This window comes from Clinocottus analis, unplaced genomic scaffold (assembly GCF_023055335.1).
Source record: "Clinocottus analis isolate CAN_PGR_092001 unplaced genomic scaffold, fCliAna1.0.p SCAF_3, whole genome shotgun sequence".
Taxonomy (NCBI): domain Eukaryota; kingdom Metazoa; phylum Chordata; class Actinopteri; order Perciformes; family Cottidae; genus Clinocottus; species Clinocottus analis.
Genome location: NW_027176042.1, coordinates 2,715,588 through 2,731,887, shown reverse-complemented (window position 1 = coordinate 2,731,887; position 16,300 = coordinate 2,715,588). Strand labels below are relative to the sequence as shown.

Here is a 16,300-nt window from a genome sequence, read left to right as displayed (position 1 = left end):
TTTAAAGTTCCTGCTCTGATAACTATTAATTCCTGTAGATTTACAGCTGTAAAAAGGCTGAATGATGTGTGAGCTGGTTTTTGCGTTAAAAAATAAGCATGTGGCCGTGATCGTATAGTGATTAGTACCCGCTATTTAACGCTTTTTTATACTTCCCAGGCCCAAAAAACACAAAAAATGGCCTGGAACTGAATAAAAACGCAGTTGCTGTCTTCAGTTCAACTGGTGCAAGAAGTCCCATAATGCTCATACTTCCAAATAAGAGTAGGAGCCAAAGTCACTTGGAGAATGTGGGCATCAATCCCACTGCCTCTCGCATGCAAAGAAAGCGCTCTACCACTTGAGCTAATTCCCCTCTGCTGAAAAGTGCAACGGATCAACGTGCCAGGCCTCCTCCTACCTGCCTGTTCTCAAGAGAGACGCCTATATCTCCTCCTCTACCACCGCCAGGTCACACTTTTCCAAACATTCCAGACCTGTATAATCAGTTTGGAAGGTGAACTGGATCGGACCTTTCACGCAAGGGCGTTGAGACGACGAGGTGGCTGAGTGGTTAAGGCGATGGACTGCTAATCCATTGTGCTATCCCATCCTCGTCGCAGTCCACTTCGCTTTGGTCTGCCATGTCATGGGCATAACGTGCACCATTGAGCTCAAGACCCAAGCAAAATGCACTTTCAAGATTAGAAATTGCTCATTTCAAGCAAGAAAAGTCTAATATGTCTTGCTCTTCCATGATTCATTTGTTAAATAACAGTGATTCTACTGTTTCTACTCCAAGTTTTGGTAGAATGAAAACGAGGCTGCTGTCTTCAGCTCAACTGGTGCAAGAAGTCCAATAATGCTCATACAATCAAATCTTCTACATAAGAGTAGGAGCCAAAGTCACTTGGAGAATGTGGGCATCGATCTCACTGCCTCCCGCATGCAAAGCAAGCGCTCTACCATTTGAGCTAATTCCCCTCTGCACAAGAGGGCAATGGATCAACGTGCCAAGCCTCCTCCTACCCGCCTATTCTCCTACACGCTATTTTACGCTTTTTTCAACTTTCCAGGCCCATAAAAAACACACAAAAAATGGCCTGGAACTGAATTTTATGGTGACATTTGGTAGTTGCAATCTTTGCAATACTTTGTGGACTCCACTGGGATCCAATGAAGATAGGGTAGGCCAGCAGCCACTGCAACAAGATGCTCCCTGATCCTGCCCAATTTGCGGAGGACACTTTAAACAACAAACTTGTTTTCCATCAGTATCAGAAAATAAAGTCTTTCAGAGAGGTGGAGAATGCGGGCATCAATCCCGCTACTTCTCGCATGCTAAGCGAGCCCTCTACCATTTGAGCTAATTCCCCAAGAGTAGTTTATGTCTCAGGCAAGAGACGCCTGTATCTCCTCCACTACCCCCGCCAGGTCACACTTTTCCAAACATTCCAGACCTGTATAATCAGTTTGGAAGGTGAACTGGATGGGACCTTTTAAGCAAAGGCAGGCAGATGACGAGGTGGCCGAGTGGTTAAGGCAATGGACTGCTAATCCATTGTGCTATGCACGCGTGGGTTCGAGTCCCATCCTCGTTGCAGTCCACTTCGCTTTGGTCTGCCATGTCATGGGCATAACATGCACCATTGAGCTCAAGACCGAAGCGAAATGCATTTTACGTGTCAAAACCACAAGTTTCCAAGACGAGAAATTGCTACATTCAAACAGGAAAATTCCAAAAGATCTTCCTTGTCCATGATTCATTTGTTGAACGACAGTGATTCTACTCTACAAGTTTTGTTGGAAGAAACACGTGGTTGCTGTCTTCAATTCAACTGGTGCAAGAAGTGCCATAAAGCTCATACAATCCAATTTTCATTTTCCACTCATCACATGTGTACTAGAAGAACCCAAAGAAGACTTGGAGAATGTGGGCATCGATCCCACTGCCTCTCGCATGTGAAGCAAGGTGAAGAAGGCGAACAAAGCAAAGCCCTGGATGTGACCCATGAACCCAGATGCAGTGCTGGACAAGGCCAAAACAGCTCTAGCTCAGCAACATGGAGATGTCACAAACAGGAAACACCTGCTGGGTTTCTTTGAAATCCAGTTTGGTTTGTTCCGTGGGCAGACTTTCAGGTGGGTGGCTGAAAATGCCTTGGGATATGCTGCTTTCCTGGTGGCAGCAACTACTGATTAGCAGATGATGACTGAGACCACCTTGCAGCTCCCGGAAGTGAATGCTGCAACAGTCACACAACGGTTGGTATATGAGCATGCTTCATACACTCATATTTTATGCAGAGCATGTTTTATGCGTTGCTTTAATTGGTTAATTTTGCATTCCAGCTGTAATCTGTTTTCATAACATGATGGCTGGCTCTACAAATTAAATGAAAATGTAAATTAAGTATCTATTTTACGAAAGCAAGAATACATAAGAGGGAGTGATCAATGTGATCACAGCTGTGTCATGCTGCTGCATCATAGTCATGTTCAAATAGCAATCAAACAACTCTTGTGTATTACTGCTTAAAGATACATTGTGTGTAACATGTTGTGGGATGGATTAGTAGAAATTAAATACCCAGCAGCATTTTGAAGCAGGGTATCCAAGCTCCAGACGCTCCCTTAGCTGGGCCCAAGAAGCTTCTTCCAGCTGTCCAGAAAGGACCTACTCTGCATTCTGGCAGTTTGGCTGAGCCCCACCTCCTCGTCCTGCCACCAAACACTGCAGGTGAAGCAACTTTAAAGAAGAGACGGCAAACTCAGGAGATCTCCCAGGCTTCCACATCACGTCAGGGATTTCCTTTTATTCAACCGGCACCACCCGTCTCCTTCCCCTTCACTTCCTTGGGGCTTCCTTTAGTGCCTGGACCCTCACAGGTGATGTTCTTCAACCCCCCGAACATCCCTCTAACTTCAGCTGTGCCACCATCAACACAGACATGCAGTCAGCTGTGCCATACTCAACACAACAGTACAGGAAGATAAAAGAGGAGATGGCCAAAACAGAAACCGTCAAAAGAAAATATGTGAAGAAGACTGACTTGATCATTTGCAAAAAATGCCAAAAAGACAGAAAGCCACCATCACACCATCAATACTTTGGAAACTGGGACTGCGGAGAGACTGAAACTCAGTCTTTTAATGAATGGCGGGCTATTCTGAAGGAAGTTTACAACAAAAAAGGCAGGAAATGAAAACCCTCCAGTGTCATAATATGTTTGGAACTGTGCGTATATGTTTGTGTGTGTATATGTGTGTGACTGTGTGTGTGTGTGTGTGTGTGTGTGTGTGTGTATATATGTTTGTGTGTGTCTTTACATGTATATGAAGGGCTGCTAAGGATGCAAAGTCTAAGAAAAAGTTGTTTGTGTTTATTTCAATACTTTTTGATTTTATTCATGGCGTGCATTATTTATGATCACTATTATTATTATTATTATTATTATTATTATTATTATTATTATTATTATTATTATTAATAATTATCATTTCTGTTTTCTTCACTTTTTTATTCATGTTGCATTTTACCTTTCATTACATTACATTTTATTGCACCTTTTAGTTTATGTATGCCTTCAGTAATTTATTTTATACTTTATTATTATTATTATTATTATTATTATTATGATTATTTTTGTTGATGTTATTGTTTTTCTCTATAATATAAAAATATATATAAAACCAACCTTTCTGTTAACTTCTTCTTCATCATCTTCTTCCTAATTATTAATATCATTATAATTAACTTCACAAGAAATTCAAATTTTTAATCTATATTTAAGAAAAGATTATCTGAACACAAACTATATAGATATAGATAATCCAGCTATTTTGTTTGCTTCATCATCATCTTAAACTGGGGTGGACAGTAACAAAGTACATATACTCAAGTACTGCACTTAAATACAATTTTGGGTGTACTTGTTCTTTACTTGTGTATTTACATTTTATGCTTCTTTATACTTCATGTCCACTGCTAAACAAAGGTAAATATTGTGCTTTTTACTCCAATACATACTTTAGCTGTTATTTTAGTTGTTGACATACATATTTCCTCATGATCACGAGTCAAAATCTGCCACAAATGGGATTCAATACCGCAAACTCCGGGCGTATTTCTGGTTATTCATGGTTGCTTACCTACACCAATGCACTACTTTCTTGGCACAATGGATAACGCGTCTGACTACAGATCAGAAGATTCTTGGTTCGACTCATGGCTAGCTCGTGCAGTTCTTTAGCTTCTTCACAGATTGATCCTGGTCCAACAAGTCCTTGTATAGCACTGTAAAAAAACTCATCTGACTTCTACTTTGAACATTTGAAGTTGCACCTTAACTTAATACAATTCTTGAACTATAATATAGCTTGATGCTAGTTTTTAAAGTTCCTGCTCTAATAACTATTAATTCAAGTAGATTTTCAGCTGCAAAAAGGCTGAATGATGTGTAAACTGACTTTTATGTTAAAAAATAAGCACTGTCAATCATGTGGCCGTGATTGTATAGTGGTTAGTACTCTGCGTTATGGTCGCAGCAACCCTGGTTTGAATCCGGGTCATGGCAGCATCTTGGAGTTGTCTGTTGTTTAAGCTATTCTTGTTGTACTCTGGCATTCGTCTTACTTCACACAGTGTCAAACTTGACACTTCAATCATGTTTTCTGCGTGAAGCCTGATGCTTTCCGGCTACACCAGTCTGGAGTTCTCCATCTGTTCAGCAAATAAATAAAAAGTTTGTATGAAATGCTGGAACACCGTGGAATTTCCAGCAAAAAGCCCCATGTAGGGCCATGAGGTAATGACACAAAAATTGATAGAACTGAAATGTAAGTCATTGTGTAAAATTGGGAACTAACACATTTACCACTGTCACGTTGTTCCCATGCTGGAGTAAAACTCAAATGTGATATGGAGATAAGTCGGACAATGCAAGTAGCCACAAATATTTGATGTCTACTTCAAAAGGCACAACTTTGATCATTTGCAAGACATTTGCCATGGACGGTATTTTTCCAATGTCAGAACGCCTTGTTTATTTAAGAAAGTAACCCTAATATGTGGAGCCACCGCGTTGAGGACATAAATGGACACACTGATCGTAGAGATGCATTGGCTGGGAATCGAACCCAGGTCAACTGCTTGGAAGGCAGCTATGCTCACCACTATACCACCAATGCACAAATAAGGGCTAACATAATAACACAAAAATTGAATGAACTGATATGTAAATCAGTGTGTAAAATTGGGCACTGACACATGTACCTTTAACCATAACAGGCAAGCTAAAGAGCTTGGTTCCATGGTGTAATGGTCAGCACTCTGGACTCTGAATCCAGTGATCTGAGTTCAAGTCTCGGTGAAACCTTCATTATGCACATGGAAAACCACGTTCACATTGTTACTATGCTGTAGTAAAACTTAAATGTGATATGGAGATAAGTCAGACAATGCAAGTAGCCACAAATATTTGGCGTCAACTTCAAAAGGCACAACTTTGATCATTCGCGGCGGTCCAAGGACAGTGTTTTTCCAATGTCAGAACGCTTCGTTTATTTAAGAAATTAAGCTTAAATTGTGGAACCACCATTTCCAGGACATAAGTTCACACACTGATCGTAGAAATCCATTGGCTGAGAATTGAACCGAGGTCAAACACTTGGAAGGCAGCTATGCTAACCACTGTACCACCAACGGACAAACAGGGCCTGCAATAATGACACCAAATCGACTGAAGTCAAACGTAAGCCAGTCAATGTGATTCAGAATTGACACGTGTACATTGAACAATAAAAGGTATCCCTGGAAGCAGGGTTACATGGTGTAATGGTCAGCACTTTGGACTTTGAGTCCAGTGACCCGAGCTCAAGTCTCTGTGGACCCTTTGTTATGCACGACCCTTTGTTATGCACAACAAAGGGTCCACAGAGACTTGAGCTCGGGTCACTGGACTCAAAGTCCAAAGTGCTGACCATTACACCATGTAACCCTGCTTCCAGGGATACCTTTTATTGTTCAATGTACACGTGTCAATTCTGAATCACATTGACTGGCTTACGTTTGACTTCAGCTGAATTAAATACGTTACTGTCACACTGTTCCCATGCTGTAGTAAAACTCAAATGTGATATGGAGATAAGTCAGACAATGCAAGTAGACACAATTATTCGGCTGAAAATGTTGCGGCCAAAGTCAGTTTTATTGACCTGGAGAGAACTGGAGTTTTAATTATTAAACATAAAAAAAAAGCGTACAGCACCTGGTATTCCCAGGCGGTCTCCCATCCAAGTACTGACAAGGCCCAACTCTGTTTAGTTTCTGAGATCAGACAAGATCAGGCTCAATCAGAGTGTTGTGGCTGTAAGCTCCAAAAGAAGCGGCCAAAAGTAGTTTTTATTAGGCATAAAAAAGCTTCTTTTTTTTTTTTACTGCAAGCAGTAAAAAATTACCAAGGCTGAAGTCGAATAATCCTTTTTGGGAGATAATGTCGACCCACAATTCCTTGCGGTGGCAACATTTAAAGTGATGTTTCATTCGGCCGTTCATGACAAGAAACGATCATGACCAACAAACGCAGATCATGTAAATAAAGATTAGCATAGATTGGAAATACTTCCAATAATCTGTTAAAATGCCGGCAAACTACAATATTTACGTTGCTGCTGCTGTAAAGTGACCAAACTGCTGTAAAGTGATCAAACTGCTGTAAAGTGATCAAACTTCTCAATTTGGTATTCTCTCTCTGGTGTTGAACTGCAGCTTCAGACCTCATTCTTATCTTTCCCTTCAGTTACTAAAAGTTTTAATGAAAGAATTAAACTGGACGAGCTCTTCAGTCTGAGTCATGTTTCTATCTTTTTAATCAATTATTTTGTTGAATTACAATAAAACACTATCAAGTTGTGTTTCATAAACTGTTGTCTGCATATTCTTATGATCAGATTATAATCTGCATATAAACCATAACAGCATAAAGGGATATGAGACACATATACATGACACACATCGTTAGTGGGATAACGTATTTCATTCAGCATGTTTGAAACTGAACAAACAGTCGATGTGATGATCCTGCAGACAGACAGGAGGAGACAGAGACTGTGCTCACCTCTCTTTTGAGTCTTTTGCTCAAGTTTTAATGTCTCATTAAACATTATTACAATCAAAACATAATCAAATGTAAAAATTCATGCTATGTCACAATATGCAGATGACAGCCTGCTTTCATATCAAAGAAAAGAAGTCAAGACACATAACATTTATAATACACTTGATGAAATCTTTATTGTATTAAATGTTGAAAGCATCAACACAAGCAGGAAGACGTTCATGTAGAAACATGTCATGAGAGAAAGAGAACCAGAGAGAGAGTTATAGAGTGAGACTGAGAGCAGTAGCAGACTGGAACCAGTAGCAGAGTCCCAGTGAGGCAGCTCAGGACTGGGAACACTGGTCTCTCCTCAGTGTCTCTGAGAGCGGAGTCTGGGAGCCCTGGCTGGCCTCACAGGTCACAGAGCCCACCTTCCTCCCCTGGTCCCTAAAGGATCTGTTGCGGTTGCGCAAATGTAACCAGCCGGTTTGATCGGTCTTCTCTCCATAGTTTCATGTTGCAGTGTCCTTAAGAAAGACACTGAAGCCCCAGTGCTTCACAGCAGCACAGTGCTCCTTAAACTGACAGACTCAAAAGAGAGGTGAGCGCAGTCTCTGTCTCCTCCTGTCTGTCTGCACGATCATCACATCGGTTGTTTGGTCAATTTCAAACATGCTGAATTAAATACGTTATCGTTATCCCACTAACGATGTGTGTCACACACACACACACACACACACACACACATATATATATATATATATATATATATATATATATATATATATATATATATATATATATATATATATATATGTCTCATAACCCTTGATGCTGTTATGGTTTATATGCAGATTATAATCTGATCATTAGAATATCTAGACAACAGTTTAAGAAACACCACACACAACTTGAAAGTGTTTTAAAGTAATGTAACAAAATAGTTGATTAAAAAGATGATGCAAACACACAGAGTCAGTGAAGTGTAGCTGTCCTCAACACGTCAGGGTGGTTCCTCCTCACTGGTGACGGCTCGCTCTGTTTAAAGCATCTGATATGACGTGTTGAGGAATAAAGAACCTTTAATGGTTTACATTGGCGGTTTGGTGGATGTTGATTCTGTTAAATTATTAAAACCTATTAAACTGAATAGTATTTGTCACGTCTCCAATTTGCATTTTTGTTCATATTCAAATTCCACATACACAATTACTATGTTAAATTAAAAGGATGTGTGCATTTGGTTTCATGATTTAAAACTTTAATCAGTTTCATCCTTTACCTCTGCCAGTTCATCTTATCTGAGTATCAGCCGTCAGTTCTTATACTCCATATGTTTGCTTTTTTGTCTGTTGAGCCTTCAAGTAAAGATCTTACTGTATCTTTAAACTTCTCTGTGGATCAAGTCCTTTGTCTGTTGGTATCAGTGTCCTTGATACGACACAGAAACACAGAATACTTATTAGAATAAATAAACATTCCAGTAGTTAGTCCAAATTCAAAACATCTGTGTTTCTGGAACACAATCCTTTCTAGAAATGATCAAAGTATGAAACAGAAACAAGCACTCAACAACCAACTGCCATAAACCACACGCAGTGACAAGTCCTGTCATAACTCACAACAACATAATTTATGAATTAAACGATATATACAGCACATGAACTAATATTCCATTCTCCAAACCGCTTCTCCTCTTAAGGGGTCGCGGGGCGCTGGAGCCGATCAGCTGACGTTGGGTGAAGGCAGAGTTCACCTGGACAGGTTTGTCTCAGGGCTCATGTAGAGACAGATAAAAAGACTTCATATGAGTTCAATGAAAGTATCTTTGCCTCAATAAACTTTAATGATCATTCCTTCTCTGTTTCAGGTGATGGGTGACCTTTCTCACACATACTTTGTCACTTGGACTTTTTAACAAATAAACAACTTTCTTGGTTTTATATGAAATCACAAGTCTGATAGAAAACCTTGTCCTTCTCATGAATGTAACAAATAAGTGTAATGTGTTGTGGCACAGTGCATAACTGCTGCATCACAATGGGTTTGATGAGGTCTATTATTTTAACACAAAGTACTTCCAATAAAAACAACCAGGACTTTAGTTGTTATATGGAAAGTTTTTCAGATTTTGTTCAAATCTTTGAGCACTATAAAGACAATTCATTCATGTCCATTATATGTTAAAGTATCAGTATAACTGTCAGTAGGCTACACAAATAAAAAATATTCTGCAAAGTTGTGAAAATATTTCTCATAATTTGAATGAACTGTTTGTGTCTTTTATTTCTCTCAGTCAGAGGATTTACTTGTGTTAAATATTTTAATAAGCTGAGATGTGAACTCCATTTTGTAGATTCAACTGTGATGTTCATATACTAGAGGAGTGAGTGTGGAGAGAAAACCTGCTTTGATTATTGATCAATTCAAGGAACTGAAAAAAGGAATGAAGATTTTATGATGTATAAAAGTCTGTCACCTGCAAGAAACTGATTTCATGACGACTCTGAGATGAGAAGTCTGAGATGTTGGTGCATTTTATTGTAAATTGTGTGTGCGTGTGTGTATTGTGTGTGTGTGTGTGTGTGTGTGTGTGTGTGTGTGTGTGTGTGTGTGTGTGTGTCTTCAGTGAAGTGTATCAGTCTCTTCAGTAGCTTCCAGCTGCAGCAGTCAGTTCAGTTTCTGTTCAGTCTGACTGAGGGAGGTTTTTGTACGACGCTTTTTCACTGTGTGAACACATACTGACTGTTGATAACGTGAAAACTCTGACAGTAGTAAACCGCTGCATCTTCAGTCTGGACTCCACTGATGGTCAGAGTGAAGTCAGAGTTTGATCCACTGCCTGAAAAACGAGCTGGAATCCCTGATTGTCGAGTGCTAGTAAGATAAATAAGCAGTTTAGGAGCTTCTCCATCTCTGTGTTGGTACCAGGCTAAATAGTTATTATTATAAACATTCTGACTGGTGTGACATGAGATGGAGACGGAGCCTCCCACAGCAGAGCTCACTGCTCCAGGCTGAGTCACTGTGACCTGTCCTCTGGACTCTGAGGACACAGAGACAAAGACATAAAGCAGCGTCACGGTTTAGTCGGCTTCACTTCAGAGGGACGATGTTCATAGAGGAGAGGAGTTTGATTCTCTGGACTTTACCTGTGAAGCAGCAGCAGAGGAGAGTCCACATGAGGACGCAGATCAAAGTCATGTTTTTGATGAGGAGGATTTCTGTGTCTTCTGCTGTGATGAAGGACAGCTGTCAGTCATCCAGTGTCCAACTCTCAGGACTATAAAGTCTCCCAGAGCACTGGAGCATGGTGCTGCTGATGCAAAGTGGCTCTCTATGGAAATGCTCTGACGGACTCCAACAGGGACTTGATGACTCTGATGATGCTGATGATCAATGGATCAATCACTTCATCAGAGTATTGATCAGGAATGTGTCGGAGCTCATTTCAGTCTTTAGTTTGAGTTTAGAGGAAACATTTTAATATAAGATGTTTTGTAAAATCCTCCTAATTCACTACCACACAATTCATTCTCGTTGTAGGACAAATTTAAACAAATATTGTTTATTTATTTATTATAGTGTACAAGAAACATGCATGTATGACCATTATTGACATTTAGCAGGAATACATGTTTTTCTTCAGGAATAACTTGATAAATCATCAATTAGTTTTACTGAAGACAAGTTTATAATGCTCATAGATGTCTAACATTCACAAATACATTTTGAAGGAAACATTTTATTCTAGAATGTTTTGTAAAATCCTCCTGATTCACTAAAACACAAATCAACGTCACTTTGGTACAAATTTAAACAAAATGCCAATTTATTTATTATAGTGTACCACAAACACTATTATTAACAATTGGCAGGAATACATGTTTGTCTTTCGGAATATATTTCCATTAAATCAGCAAACTCATTGAATGCTCTTCCATCAAACATACGAACAAAAATAGACATACAAAAAGTTCAAACATGGCCTCAGGGAATGTATTTGTCCCTGTAAAGTAAACAATACGAAAATTATGATTCAAAACATGTTGCTCATGGATGTCTAATATTTAATGAATTCATTGTTAAATTCATATGTATCATTACTGACTCAGGTTTAAACATCTGGACCAGTTCTTACATGAAGTGTGTAAACTGTGACTGAGTTTGGTGAGTTTGTTGGTGTCAGAGTCAGAGAGCCGTGTCTCTCTACACTGAGAGGTTTTTGTACGGCGGCTCAATGACTTTGTGTCACTGTGGTTGACGTTCGGTGGAGGAACCAGACTGAATGTTGGAAGTAAGTCAAATGTTTAACATTTTTAATATTTCAGAAGTCAACTGTCTTTGTATTCATTATTATATTAAACAATTTAGGAAAAATAGTTTTATTTTTATTTTTATAGACAACGTTTTCGTCAAAAATGTTGCACAAAGAAACAAAGTTCACTTCAGCAACAGAAAGTAAAGAAACATGTTGTTTCAAAAGTCAAACTTTAAACTGGAGAATAAATTATTTCCTCCAACTTTAATGGTGAAGTAGTTTCTTGAGTGCTTGTAGATGTAGTTCAGTCAGTCAGAGTCAGAGAGACGGTTTTTGTACGGCGGCTCAATGACTTTGTGTCACTGTGGTGGACTTTTGGTGGAGGAACCAGACTGGATGTTGGAAGTAAGTTTCTGCACTAAATAACTAAATATCATTTTGTAAAGTTGTGTTTTCAATTCAGTTTGAGGATGTTTGAGGCAGATAAAATACTTTGTTTATATTTAAAATATGTTTAGTGTTTTTATATCTCCACCTTTATCATGGAGACTAACTCAGAGCAGCTTCACTAAACTTGTCTTTACACGTTCATGTCGTCCTAAAATTTAAACAACTTTAAATTTAAAACAGATAAAACTTGAATTCTTTTTTTTTAAAATAACGAGAATAATATTTAATTTTAGACCCTAATAAAAAATTAGGATTCAAATCAAATTGAACAGAGTAAAGATGAAGATGGTATTTCATGATGTGTAAAATCTTCTTCATTGTGTCAAATAGTGTTGCAAATTTTGAAACTATTTTAAACACTTTTGAATTGCAACTGACATCCACATCAGAAACTTCTGACTAAATATTTAAAAGTAATGTTTCTTTAAGGTTTTCAGTGATGCAGTTGTAATATTGGGCCACGTCTTGGTGTTTCATCTCAGTGGAGTTTGATATATTTCTGGTGGTTCTGTACGATGATTCTCTCTGTGCTGATCTGCATGAGAGGCTTCTTAAAGGGAAGTGAAACAATGTGTGAGTGAGTGACTGGTGGAGCAGAACAAACATCTGGCAGAAACTCCTTATAGGAGAAAACCAACTCTCTCACAGTAAAGGTGTCCACGTGGTGCTTGATTGACAGCTGTGTGGTCCCCGTCCTCTAAGCTGATTGGTGTCTCCTAGGTGATGTCCGTCCCACCCTGACAGTGCTGCCCCCCTCTATTGAGGAGCTGCAGCAGGGGAAGGCCACGCTCATGTGCCTGGCCAACAAGGGCTTCCCCTCAGACTGGAGTCTGGCCTGGAAGGTGGACGGCAGCAGCAGCAGCAGCATCAGCAGCAGCAGCAGCTGGGAGGAGAGCAGCAGCCTCGGGGTGCTGGAGAAGGACGGCCGCTACAGCTGGAGCAGCACCCTGAGGCTCCCTGCAGACCAGTGGAGGAAGGTGGGCTCTGTGACCTGTGAGGCCAGCCAGGGCTCCCAGACTCCGCTCTCAGAGACACTGAGGAGAGACCAGTGTTCCCAGTCCTGAGCTGCCTCACTGGGACTGTGCTACTGGTTCCAGTCTGCTGCTGCTCTCAGTCTCACTCTGTAACTCTCTCTCTCTGGTTCTCTTTCTCTCATGACATGTTTCTACATGAACGTCTTCCTGCTTGTGTTGATGCTTTCAACATTTAATACAATAAAGATTTTATCAAGTGTATCATAAAAGTTATGTGTCTTGATTTATTTTCTTTGATATGAAAGCAGACTATTATCTGCATATTGTGAATTAACATGAATTTTATTTTGAGTTTTTGCATTTGATTATGTTTTGATTATAATAATGTTTAATGAGACATAAAACTTGACCAAAAGACTCAAAAGAGAGGTGAGCACAGTCTCTGTCTCCTCCTGTCTGTCTGCAGGATCATCACATCGACTGTTTGTTCAGTTTGAAACATGCAGAATTAAATACGTTATCCCACTAACGTTGTGTGTCATATATATGTGTCTCATATCCCATTATGCTGTGATGGTTTATATGAAGATTATAATCTGATCATAAGAATATGCAGACAACAGTTTATGAAACACCACACAACTTGATAGTGTTTCATTGTCATGGAACAAAATAATTAATTAAAGAGATGATATTCAGAATCATGACTCAGACTGAAGAGCTCTTTCCAGTTTAACTCTTTCAATAAATCTTCTTTAACTGAAGTAAAATATAAGAATGAGGGCTGAAGCTGCAGTTCAACACCACAGAGAGAATATCAAATACAGAAGTTTCATCACTTTACAGCAGTTTGATCACTTTACAGCAGCAGCAACGAAACATTTGTAGTTTGTAGGTGGGACGACGAGGAAGACGAGGAAGACTGAGAGAGCAAAGATTCCGCATAAGGCTCCTTTTCACAAGAAGTGGAAGCAGACGAAGAGGAGGAAGAAGAAGATGAAGAAGTGGTAGAAAAGGAGGAGGTGAAAGAAGAAGATGAAGATGACGCGGTGCCCCCAGAGGTCAGAAGAGTCTGCTCCCTCCACGTCAGGCCTCGGATTGTTCTCCAAGAGGACCAGAGAAGAGGACTACAAAGAGTCTGCGTCCTCCACGTCAGGCCTCAGATCCTTCAGAAGATACTGGCAGAGGGATGAGGACAGCGACTCGGATTGAGACTGACAGCCTGTTTGCTGCAGGATTGTAAAACCTTTATGTCTGTCAGGACTGATAAAGCACCAGACAGCCTTCCCTTGCGTCTGGCGGGGTCGGCAATAGGTAGCACCCTGCAGCAGAGAAGTTGGTGAGGAACGTCCTGAAGAAGCTCCGCAAATTTAATTTGTCACATAGAATACAGTATGTTCATGTAACCTGGATGTACAGTATTTATACCGTTTATTTACTCAATGTCTTTCTAGATATGTCTTTACATACATATATATATATATATATATATATATATATATATATATATATATATATATATATATTAGAAACAATATCATAATATTTCTGATATTAAATGCATGAAAAAAATTATATATATATTCTATATTTTTGATTTCCATTTGACTCGAAGGCTATACTGTTATTATTGTTAATTATTGATATTTGTAATATAACATGTTAAAATGGAGGAACATCCAGCAATGTGTGGTATAATTCTTCCCAATTGTATTCAAATGAACTCATAAAGAATAATCTTTACTGATTGTGTACCAGAACCGAAGGTGATGACATGTCGGTGCAAGGGAACAAGATGTGACCTCAATATATAAGAGGGAAACAATGTGGGAACTTAATTAATTAATATCATTATTATCATGTTCATAATACTGCTATAGCTTATTTAAAAATGAACATATACAACTTACCAACACTGGAGAGGCAACACAAAATAAAAAGGCATACATAGAAAATAACTACAAGGCACATTTGTGTTTTTACTTTAAACATTTGAGAGTCATTACAAGATATCAAAATGAAATGATGAGATAAACGTATCTGTGAATGTGCTACTCAACCAATATTCTGTAAGTATTACAGACAGTCCGCTGGCGCCCTCTACTGGTCACTCCGGAGCAACGTGTTGGGGTTTCAGGTAACATGTACGTGCTAATAAAGAGGGCTGGCTCACATTACTTTGACATGTGGTCAGTTGCTCAATGCACATTACATGGAGATTTATGGAATGAGTCACGTCCAAATGTAAAATGGGTCTGCACTTATCCACAAGATTATCAGTTTGTTTTCTTTTATGATAATTTGTGCAGTAAGCCACCATCACCACTAATAAGATTGATAATGCATATGTTTGTAAATGTATTGTGAAATCTGAGTACTGCATATAAACTACAAATGAATTCTATACATGGGAAACAATATTTCTCTGCACACAACATGTGTGTTTGTTGTGTCGTAGCTCAGTCGATCTGAGTGGCAGTGAAGAGTGATGAGTGCAGTGTGCACATAAGAGGAATCGTGCACATATACTGTCGTCTTTAAAATATTGCACATCACTGTTTTGAAGAACAAAAGAAAGAGCCACAGACACACCTTGACATTGTGGGGTTTCTAACTGTACCGGGCAGATTCTCATGAGACAAGAAGCATCTTACAAAGACTATCTCTGTTTCTGTGGAAACCAAAACAACAGGTCAGAGGTCAGGGGTTAACCGTAAAACATCTGGTGTATAGTCTGACGCAACAATGAAGAGAAAATTGAGCTAATTCCCCTCTGCTTAAGGGTGGCATTGATTAACGTGCCTAGCCACCTCCTACCCGCTATTTAACGCTTTTTTTAATCTTTCCAGGCCCATGAAAAACACAAAAAAATGGCTTGGAACTGAATTTTACGGTGACATTTTGTAGTTGCAATCTTTGCTACACTTTGTGGACTCCGCTGGGAACCAATGAAGATAGGGTAGGCCAGCAGCTATTGCAACAAGATGCTCCCTGATCTAGCGGAGGACACTTTCAACAACAAATTTGTTTTCTGTCAATATCAAAAAATGAAGTTTTTCAAAGAGGTGGAGAATATGGGCACCAATCCCACTACTTCTCGCAAGCTCTCTACCATTTGAGCTAATTCCCCACTAGTAGTTTAGGTCTCAGGGTAGAGCAACCTATCTCTCCCACCCCACCCCCGCCAGGTCACACTTTTCCAAACATTCCAGACCTGTATAATCAGTTTGGAAGGTGAACTGGATCGGACCTTTCACGCAAGGGCGTTGAGACGACGAGGTGGCCGAGTGGTTAAGGCGATGGACTGCTAATCCATTGTGCTATGCACGCGTGGGTTTGAATCCCATCCTCGTCGCAGTCCACTTTGCTTTGGTCTGCCATGTCATGGGCATAACGTGCACCATTGAGCTCAAGACCCAAGCAAAATGCACTTTCAAGATTAGAAATTGCTCATTTCAAGCAAGAAAAGTCTAAAATGTCTTGCTCTTCCATGATTCATTTGTTAAACAACAGTGTTTCTACTCCAAGTTTTGGTG

General features: G+C 39.5%; 4 non-coding genes, 1 pseudogene and 1 gene segment (V, D, J or C); 4 read left to right on the top strand and 2 right to left on the bottom strand.

The window, feature by feature from the left end:
* The window catches only part of LOC137795911 (Ig kappa chain V-III region MOPC 63-like), a 249,465-nt gene extending 236,458 nt beyond the window's left edge, over nt 1-13,007 (top strand). The window contains 2 exon segments of the V gene segment in view: nt 11,708-11,745; nt 12,511-13,007. Of these exon segments, the coding sequence occupies nt 11,708-11,745; nt 12,511-12,854 (382 nt within the window).
* Nucleotides 1,499-1,580, top strand: trnas-gcu (transfer RNA serine (anticodon GCU)). Its single transcript has one exon. It is a non-coding gene; the product is annotated as a tRNA-Ser (tRNA).
* On the bottom strand, nt 5,098-5,169 carry trnag-ucc (transfer RNA glycine (anticodon UCC)). Its single transcript has one exon. It is a non-coding gene; the product is annotated as a tRNA-Gly (tRNA).
* trnaq-cug (transfer RNA glutamine (anticodon CUG)) lies at nt 5,286-5,357 on the top strand. Its single transcript has one exon. It is a non-coding gene; the product is annotated as a tRNA-Gln (tRNA).
* LOC137797673 (5S ribosomal RNA) lies at nt 6,237-6,355 on the bottom strand (annotated as a pseudogene).
* A 3,030-nt stretch (nt 13,008-16,037) lies between the features above and the next one.
* trnas-gcu (transfer RNA serine (anticodon GCU)) lies at nt 16,038-16,119 on the top strand. The gene has a single exon. It is a non-coding gene; the product is annotated as a tRNA-Ser (tRNA).
* The last annotated feature ends 181 nt before the right edge of the window (nt 16,120-16,300 follow it).